Source organism: Phaenicophaeus curvirostris, chromosome 5, assembly GCF_032191515.1.
Source record: "Phaenicophaeus curvirostris isolate KB17595 chromosome 5, BPBGC_Pcur_1.0, whole genome shotgun sequence".
NCBI classification, from domain to species: Eukaryota; Metazoa; Chordata; class Aves; order Cuculiformes; family Cuculidae; genus Phaenicophaeus; species Phaenicophaeus curvirostris.
This window is the reverse complement of record NC_091396.1, coordinates 68,244,137-68,260,699: the sequence shown is the minus strand read 5'-3', so window position 1 is coordinate 68,260,699 and position 16,563 is coordinate 68,244,137. Positions and strand designations below refer to the sequence as shown.

Sequence of the window (16,563 nt, the reverse complement as noted above, 5' to 3'; positions counted from 1 at the left end):
GAAGGTGCAGAGCCCCAGTTGCCTTGAATAGCAGTCCACAAGCTGTCCTGGTAGCCAGAGTTTGTCTGTGGACCTTCTGGCTGTTCCCAGCTCCTGGACAAGGCTTATTACAAGGAAAGAACTTCCCCACTACTCCCTAGATTTCTCCCCAAGTTGGGCTGTTAGGCCTGCGGGGGAGGGATTGGAAGCAAACAGCCAATTACTAGGTTTTCGTGGCTTTTCCTCTGTCAAATCCACCTGAACAAGTGGTTTTGGGGACCGAGGAAGAAGCGGACCTGGGATGCAGTTCTGGCCTCTCCCTGCCGCTGCAGCACAGAGACGTGGGAGGTGCCAGGAAGCTGTGGGTGCCGAATCCAACAGGCACGATGCTCTTTGGCACGGCTCCCATTGCCTTCAGATGTATAGGAGTAGGTCCTCCTGCTCCACGCTGAGGTCAGCTTTAGCGCAGGCATAAATTCAAACACATCCGAACGTAGCAGGGGGAGGTCGATGGTTCCCACCCAGCGCTGATGTGCTCAGAAACATCCCCAGTGTCTCCCTGGCTGCGTGAGCCGCGGTTTTGCATCAATTTGGGTGAGATGAGGAGCAAGATTCAGATTCGCTGGCGTTTTAGTGTCAGCTTGCATCTCTGTCTCCTGCTCTTGGCAGCTCTGCAATAACCTTTATCGTCAAGATCCTTTTAATTAGCGTTGGTTGCAGTAACGAAAAGGCACATGCTGAAATCCTCATTATTTGGCCTCTCGTGGAGAGAGAACGCTGCCAGGTTTAACGGCGAGGGTATTGATGTGCTCTGGATGGGGTACAAGGAGGGCTTCCAACTGAGTTCTCACTTTGCTTTCGGTAATGTTGGTCTTTTGAGTGAGGCTGATTTAGGAAGAGAATGATGTAAATTCACCCCAACAAAGCATTGTGAACAAGTTGGCGTGCAGGTGCTAATTACTGCAAATAATAATTTAAATCCCTTCATCTGGAAACACACTGTAGTTCACCTTCAGTCGAGCTGCTGCAGCAGGAGCCAGGGCAGAGGTTTGCATCCACAGCGGCGTTGGAGACAAGGTTCGTGTGATGGGTGGTGGGGAGCTGAACCGTCTCACAGACCAGCAAACCCAGTTGCAGGAAGGCTGGGACTGGCAGCAGCCAGTCAATACGCTCAGTGTAAGTTCAGACTTGTGGCTGAAGTCTCTTCATTTTTGCTCTTCAGCTTTAACTTCACCTCAAACCACCCTGTGTGAGGTGGGGTATGGTCTCTCCACCCCACTCATGCTTTTCTCCAGGCCAAATGAGATCTGATTCATGCGGGCGCTGGAAGTCACAGAGCCAGCAGAAGTTTTGCTGTGAGCTCAAGATTAATGAGCATAGAGCCATGACCTGCTGAAGACAGGACATTTAGCTTCTGCTGAGCTGCTGAGCTTACCAGAAGCGAGCGTGGAAGATGATTTGAGTGCTCAGTCCTAGGTGACTTCACTTGAGAAAACTCGGGACATCAGGGAGGTCTTTAATTCGGACTGAGTTTACCTGGAAGCTGGAGGCAGGTGAATTCAAGCTTAAACCTGATAAATTCAATTGGAAATGAGGGCGAACTGGAGTGCTTGGGAGACATTGGAACAAACAGCCAGTTAGGGTTTGTCTTTTGGCGGATGTTCACTGGGAGATGACATTTTGGCCAAACAGAGGTTTTTGGGCTGCATTCATATGCAGAATCCGGTTTCTTGACCCCTTTTGCCCCAGTAAAAACACCCCTGCAGCTGTAGTAGGGGTTAGATATCAGGGCTGACCCCAGCGATGACCTTGGTTACCGCAGATTTTGGGGATTTTGGTGGAAGCGCAGCATGTTGCGCGCGTGTCTGGAGGATCTGGTGGGTGGTGATGTGCTGCTGGGTCTTTATGCAGTAAGAGGAGTCCAGGTGCTGATTTTTCTGTCTCTGCCAGAAACATGGGTGCCTCCACACAGCCTCCTGCAAAACCTTCCTGCAAACCCAGAAATAGCCATCGCTTGCACTGGAGCAGCTGATTTCAGGCTCGCTGAAAGCAATTGCAAGCTGTTTAAACACAGGTTGGAATTTCTGCTTCACCATTGGCCATCCAAGACATGAAAACCTCAGTGTCATCCTTGCCTAGGTGGACATGGTTGCCGGCCAGGAACAATCCTTCCAGTCCATAATGTCACTTTGCAAGATCAGGGATCCCAGCCCAAGTTTTTGGTAGAAACTCTGTTTTTTCTCCCCGAGGACATCTGAGAGTGCTGGTCCGTTCAGCCCTACTGTGAAGATACCCTGTTTGGTGGATGTCCTTCAGGTGCACACATTGAACTGTTAATCTTTTCTGGCTTGGACAACTTATCTGAACGGGCTTTCGAGATCTTTTTGTGGAAAATGTTGCTAAACTGAAAACAAGGGTATAATAAAACAGTAATTTAAGAGCAATTTACTGGCAACTGGGGCTGTTAAATGCACTGAGTTCCCACTGTGGAGTGATGATATCAACCTCTGACTTTGTCGTTCAGAAGATCCTTGGGCAGCATTTAAAATGCTTCCAGTCTTTAATTACTGTTCTTGTTTCTCAAGATAAGCTGTTGTCTAGCTCATAAATTACACATCATTTATCTCGCGTGCTTCGTGAGAGCCTCAGTCAACATATTTATCTACTTCACTTGTGAAATGTGATGTTGGACACGACAATAGGAGGACAACACAATTTCTGCTTTCAAAATGAGAAGGTTTATCTTGGTTGGGGTTGGTTGTTCTGGGAGGTCCTTGTAAGCACTTTGTAGAATCATAGAGTCATGGAATGGCTTGGGTTGGAAGGGACCTTAAAGCTCATCCAATTCCACCCCCCTGTCATGGGCAGGGACACCTCCCACTGGATCAGGTTGCTCAAAGCCTCATTTGAGAGGTGTCACGTGTTGCTGTTGTTCCTTGAAGACATCTCACCTGGTGGGACACACGTGTTTGTGTGCTTGTGCTGACAGCTCTCCTTGGCCAGCCTCTGCTAGTGCTTCCCCACTCTTTCCAGTAAAGAAAATTTTCCTAATATCCAATCTGAACCTCCCCTGGCGCAACTTGAGGCCATTATGTCTCGTCCTATTGCTTGTTACTTGGGAGAAGAGCCAAACACCCACCTCACCACAACCTCCTTTCCAGGAGCTGCAGAGAGTGATGAGGTCTCCCCTCAGCCTCTTTTTCTCCAGCCTAAACAGCCCCAGGTCCCTCAGCTGCTCTCAGAGCCCCTGAGCTCCAGCCCCTTCCCCAGCTCCGTTCTCTTCTCTGGACACACTGCAGCCCCTCAATGTCCTTCTGGTTGTGAGGAGCCCAAAACTGAACCCAGGGTTGGAGGTGCAGCCTCACTGGTGCTGAGTACAGGGGGAAACATTAAATAGTGATCTAGAAGTGATTAAGCAGATTTTTTGAAAGAGAAAGACCATGAACACTTCTTAAATTGACAGACATCACCTCTCTCCCAAGCCATAAAGCCCCGAGTTCAGGGATAATATTGGACCTATTCATAGAGCAGGACAGGTTTCAGCCTTGGAAGCAAGACCCGGCTATATTTGGTGGTGTATTTATATACGAGAACCCTGCACATGCATCAGCTGTGCTGTGTAGCAACAGAATCACGTTGGGTAAGTAATCCTAAGTTAGAAGGTAGTTTCACATCCCACCTTCATTCAGCTTCTCACTCAAGAAGAAGAATCCTGTGATGGAAATTGGGATTTTCTGCTTCGGGGGCGCTGGCAGCTCCCATCCCTTCAGGGTACAGGGGTCACAGGGCTGCGATGGGAGCTGGCTCCATAGGGTGCTCATGGTCTGTTGTTGTGTAAGCTCATCTCCAAAACAAGATGTTGGTGCTACCTAAAAGGAGGTTGTGGAGAGGAGGGAGCTGGGCTCTTCTCCCAAGGGACAGGGGACAGGACGAGAGGGAATGGCCTCAAGCTCCACCAGGGGAGGGTCAGGCTGGACATTAGGAGGAAATTTGTCACAGGAAGGGTCATTGGTCACTGGCAGAGGCTGCCCAGGGAGGGGGTTGAGTCACCTTCCCTGGAGGGGTTTAAGGGACGGTGGATGAGGTGCTGAGGGACATGGGTTAGTGATTGATGGGAATGGTTGGACTCAATGATCCAGTGGGTCTCTTCCAATGTTGTGATTCTGTGCTGTGATGGGGATTTTGGAGAGTTCCAACACACTAAGGTGAAGTTTCTAACTTTGGGCTTTTCTCTGTGCTTGGATTTGCCTGCTGTGATATCATAGAATAGTTTGGGTTGAAAGGGACCTCAAAGCCCATCCAGTCCCAGCCCTGCCATGGGCAGGGACACCTCCCACTGGATCAGGGGCTCCAAGCCCCATCCAGCCTGGCCTTGAACCCCTCCAGGGATGGGGCAGCCACCCCTGCTCTGAGCAACCCATTCCAGTGTCTCACTGGAGGAATGATTTTAAGCTGCAGGAGGGAAGATTGAGGTGAGATTTTAGGAAGAAATGTTTTGCTGTGAGGGTGGGGAGACCCTGGCCCAGGTTGCCCAGAGAAGCTGTGGCTGCCCCATCCCTGGAGGGGTTCAAGGCCAGGTCAGATGGGGCTTAGAGCCCCTGATCCTGCGGGAGGTGGATGGGCTTTGAGGTCCCTTCTGACCCAAACCATTCCATGATTCTGTGATTTTCATCTACCAGGCAGCTGGCCAAGAAGCAGTAGAAAGAGAGAGGACAGATAAAGCAGATTAGGCATGACACAAAGTTTTGCCTGTAGCAGAATTATGACTGTATACAAAAAATACAGAGCTGCTCTGTTGGGCAAACACTCAGACTTCCCTCTTTGGTGCAACAAAGAGGTCTGAAAAGCGTGTCCCGTGTGCTGTAGGTGTTGTGTGCAACCAGGCGTGTTTTAAAATCAAGCAGCTTGGCCAAGCAGTTTGTCCACAGTAGGTGCTGAGCGGCATCGTGCTCTGTCCATGTCTGGCATCTTGGTGCTGGTGGACCCCCTCTTGCGGTTTGGAGGTGGTCATTGTGGGATAGGTGGTCAACAGTGACTTGTGTCAAGCCTCAGCTGGTGAAGTTCAGAGTCATCCTTGCAGCACAAATCAGCCTCCATCGGGTTCATGAACTGATGACCCAGATTCGTGTTGACTTCTGCACTCTCTGGAATTAGAGAAGAAGTAGTGAGAGGATCAAGAAGTAGTCACGAGATGGGTCTGTGGCCGAGACGTAGTGTTTCAGGGGAAAGCAAAGCTGGAGAGAAAACCTTATCCCTAATTGCCAGCAGCAAGGGAAGATGGGGAAGGCAGGGATGGGAACCCACCCGATGCAAAGGATAATGATGGATTTGGGTTGTTTTTCTCTCTGCCTGCAGTTTTGCCTCTGTGCCGGGTCCTCCTCACTCAGTGGGGTACGTTGTGAAGGGCAGTGGTTGCATCCACAGAAGGGTTTAGATGCAACGTCCCTCCTAAGAGCTTCCAAAAGCAAAGGATCTTCAACACTTCAGACTTTCCTCTTGCTTTCTCGGGAATACCTATGTTTAATGATCCTGTGCAGGGCAGCAGAGCTGCTCCGAAGTGTTCTGAGGGTGCTCCTCAAAATATCCCACACTCAGGGGGTAGAACCTGGCTTGGGGTGGAGACTTTGCATCTGAATCCACCAGAGTGGCTTCAGTCCCACTGTGCTCTTGGCAAAATGGGTTGGCAAGCTGGAAGGGCTCAGGATGGTGAGTTATGACCCAAGGTAAAAGCTGCTTTGCGTTGCATCAGAAGGTGTGTGTCATGTACCTGCTGAGGAGGAGACCTCGTGTTCTGCTGCACTCATGTATTTTGTACAACATACACTCAGCTGAGTGTTCCTTTTCCAACTCCTGGTTTTTAGCACCGAACCAACCTCACGGTATCTCCACAGGAATGGAAGAGCACCCAGAGTACCGAAACTCAGTTCTGCTGGAGGTGGAGTGGTTTCTTCTCCACCAGAGCTGTGCCGTGCCATGTCCCCTGTGCCTCGCAGCATAGTGGCACGAGTTGGCTCAGGCACAGCAGTGGCTGGGTCAGGAAGCGGCTCTGAAGAAGGGGTGGGTCTGCAGAGAAGAAAATACCGCTGCAGAAAGTTCCAGTGAGAGCCATCGGCGTTTCCAGCAAGCCATCTAGTGGCATCCTATTAAAATGGTTGCATGCCTTGAAATTGGGAAGGTGAAGCTGGAGGAGTGGATGCTGCTCACCACTGCGGTTGTGTCAGGGAACGGAGGTGCAGGATTTGCTCCTCCTTGGAGAAAGGTCCTACTGTAGTAGCCGCCTTCTGCGTAACAGGGTTGTGGGGTGGTGGAAGGGTTGGCTTAGTTGCTGGATGGCAGCATGGGTCTTCCCAAGAGCAAACTTGATGGGTGATCCTACAGATGGATGTTCAGATATTCATTTTACTGGTGTGGGGTTGTTTACTCTAGCTCAAGACCACATGAAGGATGTAGAGGTAATCAGTGATTTATAGAGGTGCTGAGTGATTTATAAGAGGTTTAGTGATTGATGGGAATGGTTGGACTCGATGATCCAGTGGGTCTTTTCCAACCTGGTGATTCTATGATTCTATGATTTAGAGTAGCTTCCTTTACATTGTGGATGGGGGCAGCAGACAGGGAGGTAGAACATGAAGTTCTGGGGTTTTTTTAATGACATGGGAACTCAGGGCATTTCACTTGGTGAAGTTTTGGGTTTAAAGCAGGTTTAAAGCAAACAGAAGGAAGTCCTTTTTCACCAGATGGTTCAGTTGTGGCACCCTTAGGACTGGAAGTTTGAAGGCTTCACAGCAAGAGTTTGGTAGACACTGGAAGAGAGACTGACCTTGGGCTGGGAGGCATCGGGGGATGGGCTGAGTAAATCCTGAGCCGTCCTTGGCTGGTGTTTGTATTAGCTGTTCAGAAAAAGCTCCAGTGATGGAGATTTCTCAGTGTCTGTGGGCAGTCTCTGTGCATCGTTGGCCCTACCTGTAGGAGGTAATTTCTTCATGTCCAACCTCATTTGCCTTTGCTGCAATTCCAACCTGTTACTACAATCCCCAGAAGACATGGAAAGCAGCTTGTCCACACAGGTCTGTCACCTCTCAGACAGGTGACAGGCTGCCTGGTGAGGTTTTTAGGTGCAACGTGGCATTTTGATGGATATTCAGCCTGTGATGCTTCCTGACCTCAGGCTCTTCTCTGCCTGGTACTGCACAGTGATTTGTTCTCATCTGCATGCAGATGTTTCCAGCTGTTTTTTTAGTGACTTTTCTCCAAGTCTCAGCATTGTTTGACATCTAATCCAGTTTTCTGGAGTGTTTTCATTTCTCCTAGCGCAGTATCTACGTATTGAATACATTTGGATGGGGCTCTGAGCAACCTGATTGAGTTGTAGATGCAGGAGGGTTGGAGCTGGATGGGACGTAAAAGTCCCTTCCAACCCAAACCATTCTGTGATTCTACGATTCAAAAGGCACAGGTCAAATTTGCTCCCACAACATGCACAGATAAGGGAAGCTGGGATGGAATAATGAAAATCATGGAATCATAGAATAGTTTGGATTGGAAGGGGCCTTAAAGATCATCTAGTTCCAAGCCCCTGCCCTGGGCAAGGACACCTCCCACTGGATCAGGAGCTCCAAGCCCCATCCAACCTGGCCTTGAACCCCTCCAGGGATGGGGCAGCCACTCCTGCTCTGGGCAACCTGGGCCAGGGCCTCCCCACTTTCATGGTGAAGAATTTCCACCTTACGTCTAGTCTAAATCTGCCCCTCTCCAGTTTATCCCCATTGCTCCTCGTCCTATCACCACAAGCCTTTGTGAACAGCCCCTCCCCAGCTTTCTTGTAGCCCCTTCAGGCACTGGAAGGTCTGTATAAGGTCTCCTCAGAGCCTTCTCTTCTCCAGGCTGAACAACCCCAACTCTCCCAGCCTGTCCTCGTATGGGAGGTGCTCCAGCCCTCGCATCATCTTTGTGGCCTCCTCTGGACCCGTTCCAACAGCTCCATCTCCTTCTTATATTGAGGATTCCAGAACTGGCCACAATACTCCAGATGAGGTCTCACAAGAGAGGAGTAGAGGGGCAGAATCCCCTCCCCTGCCGGCCACGCTTCTTTTGATGCAGCCCAGGACACGGTTGGCCTTCTGGGCTGCCAGCGCACGTTGCCGGAGAAGATTGGTCCCTTCCAACCCAAAGCATTCTACGGTTCTATAATTCCATTTCTCACATCGCCCGTATCCCTGAGGACACGCTGGGTAGTGTCAGGGCTGGGACAAGTCTCCTTGCTCAGCACATCCTCCCAGTCTGACGGTGAATCACCAGTAAGAGCTCTCTCCGTATGGTTTCTTGATGAGTTGTGTGCCCACATTAGAGCAGTTTCGCCTGAGCGTGTTCCTCTGGTGTTCTGGTGAGGAAGCCACGTGTGGTAGCACCTAATGAATATCAAGATCCACCGTGCTGCCTTCATCCCCAGCTCTTCCCAGGCTGCTTACTGTGTCGCAGAAGGAAATGAAATTGTTCTTGACAAATCTGTGTCGGCAGTCACTTATCATCTTGTTATCTTCTAAGTGCTTACAAATAGGTCGTTTCATTATTTCTTCCATCAGTTTTCTGGGAGCTGGAGTTAAGTCTGTAATTCCCTGCCTTTTCCTTTTGCGTATTTTTAAAGCTAAACTCTGTGTTTGTATTTTTTTCTGGTCTTCTAAAACCTCTCCTATCTCCTATCTCCTGTCTCCTATCTCTTCCTTCGTTTTTAGGCTAACAAAGGAACAATAGCTCTGCTTCAGCTGAGCCCTTCCCTAAATACTTTTAGGGTAGCTCATCAGGCTGGTGGATGGACCAACACCCAGCTCTGGTTATTGCCCTCCTGCTGGGATGCTTCCTTCTTTCCTCCTTTGAGGCTCCTGCTCACGTTAGCTCATTTCCAGCTTGACCTTCTCCATTTCCCAACCTGTGCTTTTAAGAGGTTAAAGTTACCCATACAGAGGTTGTGTGGAGTGTTGCATTTTAATCTGCAATGATAAGGAAAATTTGGGTTGAATCGGGGCTTTGAGCCCCGATTCAACCCAAATTTTCCTTATCATTGCAGATAACATTAGGACAACCAGGGGTCTACAAGAAAGCTGGGGAGGGACTTTCCACAAAGGTTTGTAGTGACAGGATGAGGGGCAGTGGGGATAAATTCGAGCGGGGCAGATTTAGACTGGACATAAGGAGGGATTTCTTCACTCTGAGGGTGAGGAGGCCCTGGCCCAGGTTGCCCAGAGCAGTGGTGGCTGCCCCATCCCTGGAGGGGTTCAAGGCCACGTTGAAAACCATGTAGCCGTGGCACTTCAGGACGTGGTTTAGCAGGCATGGTGGTGTTGGGCTGGTTGGTGGTCTTGAGGATCTTAGAGGCCTTTTCCAACCTTAATGATTCTGTGATTCTATGAAACTCAGGTAGTGGCGTCATGCAGACATTCCTTTGGCGTGTCATATTTACCCTGCCAGGGCCTACTTATTACTTTTTAGCTCTGTTTGCTGATTTCTCAATTCTCTTCTTGTTTTCTTTTTTTCTGTTCCTTCAACAGGAATCATTAACCAGTGGCAACAGGAATCCAAGGATAAAGTGATTTCCCTATTGTTAACCCACCTGCCTTTACTGAAGCCCGGAAACATCGAGGCGAAAGTCGAATACATGAAACTCTTGCCTAAAATCCTGGCCCACTCGATCGAACACAACCAACACATCGAGGAGAGCAGGCAGCTGCTGTCCTATGCCTTGATACACCCAGCCACCTCCTTGGAGGACAGGAGCGCCCTGGCCATGTGGCTCAACCACCTGGAGGACCGCACGTCGGGCGGCTTCGGGAGCCAGGGCCGAGGTCGTTCGGATTCGGTGGACTACGGGCAGTCGCACTACTATCACCAAAGACAAAACTCCGACGACAAACTCAACGGGTGGCAAAACTCTCGAGACTCGGGCATAAGCGTCAGCGCTTCCAGCTGGCAGGACAAAAACCTGGCGTGCGAGAACGGCCATCTGCCCCTCTACTCCTCCTCCTCCGTCCCCACAACCATCAACACCATCGGCACTAGCACAAGCACCAGTAAGTACCCGTGGGAAGCACTGGGGGTGGCCACCGGTGGCCACCACATGGTCCCCTCCGTCGCACTAGCAGATACTGCTTTGCCGTGGTTAGCAGAGAGACAAGGGGTGCCTGGGCCACAGAAAACTCCCTTTCTTTCTTCTCCCCCCGCCTGCTTTTTTCTTTCCCCGCTCCTCTAGTCCTGTGAGATTTTAAAGACCTGACAGCTGGAGAAGAAGGGAAAACGGCTGAGAAGGTGTAAGAGCAAAAATGCGTGTGAGCAAAAATCACCCCCTTTTATTTCACGTAGCTCCATCTAGATTTGCAGTCCACATTTCAAGAGTTCCTAAACTAAGCAGGGAGCTGATGCTTCATGTCCCAAAGTGAGCTAGGGGACTTCAGGCGAGTCCAAAAGTGAGCTGAGGGCTTACTGGGAGGAAATGGGATTGGGTTTGGAAGCAGGGCTGGGATCCCCGATCTTCAGGGCATATCTGAAACTATTCCCTTGTGTCTGCAGTGCATAGAGGTGTGAAGCTGGTGGTGGCCAGGAGGTTTAGATGCACAGTTCTCGGTGTTCTCCAGGACAGTTGGGTAGCTCTTACCCATGGAGACCCCACCAGGCTTTGATGGGAGCTGTGGATGGTGTGGAGGCCAGCCCAAAACTTGGACGTTCAGAGATGCTGCAGAGCACCATGGCTGGAGATTCATCCCCGGTTTTGCGTAGAGATATAGGGCAGCTGTAACTGTTTTTTAAAGCAGTCGTTACTGCCTGCGAGCAATCCTTGGGAGAGGAGGAACAGAGCATCTTCTCGGTAGGGTTCAGGAGCTCCTCTGCCCACTGTGGAGGGCTGTCACACCTGCCTCACTGTCACCTGGGGTGACTCACCAGCAAGGCTGGATGTCCTCCTTCGCTTTGGGGCATTCGGAAGGTCCCTCTCCAAGATGCTTGGCATCTCCATAGATACAAGGGATGCAGAGAGCACTTCGGGGAGGAGAGGCTTCTTGTGGCGAGGGTGCTGGCTTCTCTATCAGCATGTGGAAAGCCACAATTAAATAGATAAAAGCTTTAAAACGGTCACTTAAGGCTTCTGGGTTTCTCTCTCTCCTGTAATAAACACTTTTCTAGGTGTCGTTTCAAATTGACAGTGATCTGAAACATGGCTCTGGGTTTATTGCTGTAGCACCTCGGTCTCTGCCTCTCTAGTATCCGTCTTTACAGGCAGCGCTGCCTGCTTCTCCACATGGGGATTTAGCAGAAGGTTCTCAGCTTCTCCACTGACCCTGAGCATCATGCCCATGCCATGTCCCATCTTTAAAGCCACGGCTCCTGCTGCTGTGGGATTGTGTGAGGTTCAGCCTCTCCACTCTCCAAGAGCTGAGTCCCTGTGCGGTGGAGGAGGGCTCTTTCAGGGTGACTGAGCTGGGTGGGAATGGCTTAACAAGGAAGCAGGGTGAGAATTGGGAATGTATTCGCAACTGGTCTGTTAAACGGTTCCAGGGATTGTTTTCTGGGGGGTTCTTCCCTGTGGTTTGTGCCTGCCTGGTGGTTTGGAGGCAGCGGAAGGGATCTGGTTTCTCGCATCAAGAGCTGGAAGAAGGGAGGTCTGATGCAGGTTGATCATTGACAGTGGCTGGAGCTCTGCGAGATGCTTTAGGTCTTGAAGGATGCTGTTAAAGAACCGCTTTCTGTTTCTTAGAGCCTTTTTGCGTGCACTTATCTCTTAGCAGAAATAGCGACCCACCTCTTGCCCGATGGGATCCCCCAGTGTCAGCGCAAGGCGAGTTATTCAGCACTGCTCAGGGTTGGTTGTTAGCAGCAGTGCAGCTCTGGGAGAGGAGCAGTTGTGGGTCTGCCAGCAGCCCTACGCTTTACCCTGGTCTTTTACTGGAAGGCTTCATCCCTCTTCCATCTCTGCTGCTCGCTTTGCTCCAACATCCCCAGCCGTAAGTCCCAGCCCTTGTGTGATTCGGTCCTTCCTGGCATCCCCCAGCAGACGCTTCTTGTGGCGTCAGGGCAGGTCGCTCGCATCGTGTTCCTCTGAGCTGCAAGGTTTATAGGGTCTGTATTCAAGGGACCTTTGTCCCGAGCATCACAGCGGGGTCAACACTTATTTCTAAGGTTGAGCAGCTTGGCAGAGGCGTCTGAACACATCTTCAGCCCAGTTTAGCCCTAAATATTAAACTGTTGGAATTGCTGCTGACGTGTTCCGGTGGCAGCACGGGCTGAGCTGCAGATGACGTGACCAGACTTGGTGCGTTAGTTCATCAGCTTCCTTAAGGCAATATTTGCTCGGACACAAGCCCACTAAGTCCACAGACAGATGCTAAAAACTAAACACCGCCGTCAGCCTTTGTCCCAGCCCCTTGAGTCAATCGATATGTCCATTAATCTTTGATTCCAAAGCAAAGCCCTCAAACCGTTACTGTTTGTTTAGGGTTTAGTGTTATTATTTTTAAGTTCTCCCTCTTTACTTGGAGGTGTTTGTCTGGGCAGGGGATTAATCCAGCAACACCCAGCAGGGCGCAGCCGTCGCTGAGCCGTCCCCACACAGGCACAGGTCGCTCCTGACACCAAAAAGGGACAAAGTCTTTCCTGGAGGAGTAACGTCATGGTCTTAGCCGAGGTGCTTTTATCTGGTTTTGTGACATAATTAGATGTGAGGCTCTTACAGCATCGGCTTTAAATATGGGTAGGTCAAGCTCATGTGACAATTTGTTTTCTGCCGTCCTTGTCTTCAACTTGACCTAGACCCAGGCTTTGAGACTTGGTTCAGGCTTGATTCATCTCCAGCTCTCTCTGGTGTTACCCAAGGTTTGAGGAAATGTTGCTGGAGTTCTCCAGCTTTTGCAGGACAAATCTGGAGCTCTCTGGATGCATCACTCTGGATTTGGCACAGTAATGGTGATGCAGGAGCAGGGCCAGTGTTGTAGGTGATGGGTTTGGAGCGATTGGAGAGTGCAGACTCACCCAAAGCGATAGAGGTTCCTGTGCTCCTTCCCATCTGCTGCATCACCCTAACTGCTTTCTCAGCCCATCCTGCAGAGCTTGACCTGCAACTTTAAACTGAGCTTTAGTGCACTGGGAGTAAAGGTAGCCTCAGTGTGGGCTTGTGAGCGCAGGTGGGCAGGAGGCCAGAGCAGGTCCAGGCACGGTGAGACAGAGTAAAGCCCTGGTTCTGTCACCGAGTCAGGCAGTGGTTGCAAAATGCCCAGGTTGCACAACATTTTTGCAGTGGGGAAAGGGTCTGGGAACTCTGAAGGGACAGAAAACGGCTGCTGGCTTTCAAAGCTGCAGATGAAGAGCTCCCCACATCCAAGCTCTGTCTCCTTCCTTCCCCCTGTGTAACTGTTCCACCTGAATGTCACAGAATGGTTTGAGTTGGAAGGGACCTTAAAGATCATCTAATTCCAACCCCCTGCCATGGGCAGAGGCACCTCCCACTGGATCAGGTTGCTCCAAGCCCCATCCAGCCTGGCCTTGAACACCTCCAGGGATGGGGTGCACAGCAGAGATCACAGAATTATAGAATCATTTAGGTTGGTAAAGACCTTTAATGTCATGAAGTCCAGCCATAGCTAAAGAGGTAAAGCTTTGGGTCCTGGCTCTGACATGCATCAGCTTGGATGAGCGTCTTGGCCCTCTGCTCCCAGTGTATAACTTGGAGATAACGATATTGCTTCTTCTATCATTGTGTGGGGAGATTTGCCTGTGCTGTCATCTCTGGTGCAGTGCCAGGGCACCTAAACACCCCACAGAGAGCAGGTCCCATGGGCAGGTCTCCACACAGAGGCAGAAGTTCTTGAATTTACTGCAGGAGCAACAGGAACTTGCTCCAGAAGTTTGAACTAAGAGCCATGTGTTGCAGGCTCGCTCCGGCAGAGGAGCAGGGACCTCCTTGTGTCAGTACGTGACACAAGATGCGGGTTGGTGCTGGTGGAGCTCTTTCCCAGGTCATGAGGGAATTGAGGTGGAAGAAACGACACCAAGAAAGCACTTGTCATGGACAAGGCATGATGCTCCTGACTCTTCCATTGTGCAACAGCTCACTGCCCACCCCTGGAGACAACCCTGTCATTGTACCCAGTATCCAAACTGAGCTTGATAACGGAGTGGGAACTGCATGTTTGAACCTGTAGGATCACCCTGCTTTGTGCTGGGTGATGGCAGCTTGCTGGTACAACACTCTCCTCTGTGTAGATTTGCTATGACACCTGAAGGGGACAACGGGGGCGACGTGTCCTCAGTGTGTGTTTGACTTACAGAGGGCAACATGTTTCCTCCCAGGTACAAAAGTCTTAATAAGGTTACAACAGCGAAGCAAGCAAATGTACTGTTCTTGCCGGGGGGGTGATTGGCTTTGTGCTCAGGAATTGCCTTCAGAACCTTGTTCCTCTGTTGGCCAAGCGGCGTAAGACACCTCGGCACTCATCCTGCCTGGTGGGGACACCTCTGATGTTTGCTTTTAATCTCTTTCGGTGATGAACTGAGAAAAGCTCACTGACCTTTGAGCTTTTCAGCAGTGGTAGATAGGGCAATTCTTGTCTTACTCGTGCCCTCTAGTGCTGCATGTAACCATCGGAGAACTTATCTATGAGTCACCAACTTTGCCAGGGTCCCATTGCTACAATATCTTGCTAATTCTGTAGCTTAAAAACAGGGTCGTCGTACAAAAAGATCACATACGAGCAGAGTTGTTTCCTCAAATCCACGGGGTCGACAGTGAGAGCAACACAGAATCAGAGAATTATTTAGGTTGGAGAGGACTTTTTAAGATCATAGAGTCCAAACGTAGTCTTCTACTCCAGCTCTGACCAGGAGATACAGATTCCCTGGCTTCTCTATAAATTCAAAGCACTTAGTCCCTGGGAGATGTGGTCCACGGCTCTGCAGACCATCGGTCATCAAGCAAGGAGATGAATGGTCACCTTCTCTCAGCCTGGAAGCATCAGACGTTGCAGATGGTAGCTGTGGTGGAGGACAGGAGCAGTGGTCTTCTGGGATGTCAGCAGTGCTGGGAAAAAGCTGATGCAGAGCTGTGTTTCACAGCCAACGTCCTTTCCTGCTGTTGAGGCTGCTGCATTTGCTGTGTCCCTCACACTCTGGTTAGCAAGGAGGTGTCCAAAATCAGAACAGAGCAAGCTGTGCCCATTCTCCATGAGCTGGACTACTGGCCAGGGTCATTTTAGTAGATGGGTCAGCTGCATGTTCTTCATGATCTTGAAGGTCTTTTCCAACCTAAATGATTCTGTGATCTCTGCTGCACACTTGTTCACAAGGGCTCAAGGTGAAGATACTTGAAGACATTTTGGGGGGGAAATTGGTCTGGTCCTACCTTCTGTTCTGTCACCTTTCAGTACCCGTGTTCAGTGTTTCCTTCCCAGCATATTAAAGTGTCCTGATGGACTCTTGTACTTGAGCAACAATCAGAACCTGTTCTATGCTTGAGACTTCAGTTCAGCCACTCTGGTGTTTTCTGTTCCTCCTCTGGCCTGTTTTGATATGTTCCCTTCAACTCTTTGTCCCCAGGAGTTCTCTCTTCTCTCTGTCCTTGGCCAAAAAGGGGGGTGGCCAACAAAGGACGACAAGGTGCTGAGATCCCACCTGCAAGGCATCTCCATGGGTGTCTCTGACATCAAAGCTAGTCAGCCTACTGTTGTCTTCCCAAAGACCACGCTGTGTGCTGGAAGGGAAAAAAGAGGGGATTCACATAGTGACATGGAGTAACCCATCAACCCTTGCTAAGAGCTTGGCTTTGGAGATTGTCCCCAGCCCAACATCTGGGAGAGGGGCTGTTGCATTCCCGTTCAGCTGGAACTCACCTTTCACAGGTAGCATCGCTCGTAGGGGCTGCACAGCCTTCAGCACTGAAGAAGTTTCTTGCCCGCAGTGTATGACTCCACCTCCCACTGGACCAGGTTACTCAAGGCCTCATCCAACCTGGCCTTGAACACCTCCAGGGGCTGGAGCAGGTCCAGAGAAGGGAACGGAGATGGAGAAGGGGCTGGAGAACAAGAGTTGTTTAGCCTGGAGAAGAGGGGAGAAGAGGGGAGACCTCATCACGGTCTACAACTGCCTGAAAGGAGGCTGTAGAGGAGTGGGTGCTGGTCTCTTCTCCCAGGTGACAGGACAAGAGGGAACACCCTTAAGCTGCACCAGGGCAGGTTCAGATTGGACATTAGGAAGAATTTCATCGAAAGGGTCATTGGGCCCTGGCAGAGGCTGCCCAGGGAGGTGGTGGACTCCCCATCCCTGGGGGGGTTTAAAAAACAGGTAGACGAGGTGCTCAGGGATCTGTTTTAGCAGTGGACAGGGACGGTTGGACTCGATGATGTCAAAGGTCTTTTCCAACCAGGCCATTTGATGATTCTTTGAAGCAGCCCTGATGGTTTTGTGCATTATCCTACAGTCTACGGGATCCCTGTCACCAATGAGTCACGCTTCTGACCTGGAAGTGGCGCAGAAGCCGCCAGCGTGGCTGATTGATGCTCTCCGGACTGTGGAGCAGAGTCAGACATCCCCAGTAAATCTCAGAGCCCTCGG

The 16,563-nt window shown here is 50.6% G+C and overlaps 1 protein-coding gene across 4 annotated transcripts in view; it reads left to right on the top strand.

Annotated features, from left to right (window-relative positions):
- SAMD4A (sterile alpha motif domain containing 4A) overlaps nucleotides 1–16,563 on the top strand; it is a 124,507-nt gene that overhangs the window by 67,076 nt on the left and 40,868 nt on the right. For all 4 annotated transcript variants that reach the window (XM_069856819.1, XM_069856817.1, XM_069856818.1 and 1 more), the window contains exon 3: nucleotides 9,525–10,043. In XM_069856819.1, the coding sequence (XP_069712920.1) occupies nucleotides 9,525–10,043 (519 nt within the window). The remainder of the gene's footprint in view (nucleotides 1–9,524; nucleotides 10,044–16,563) is intronic.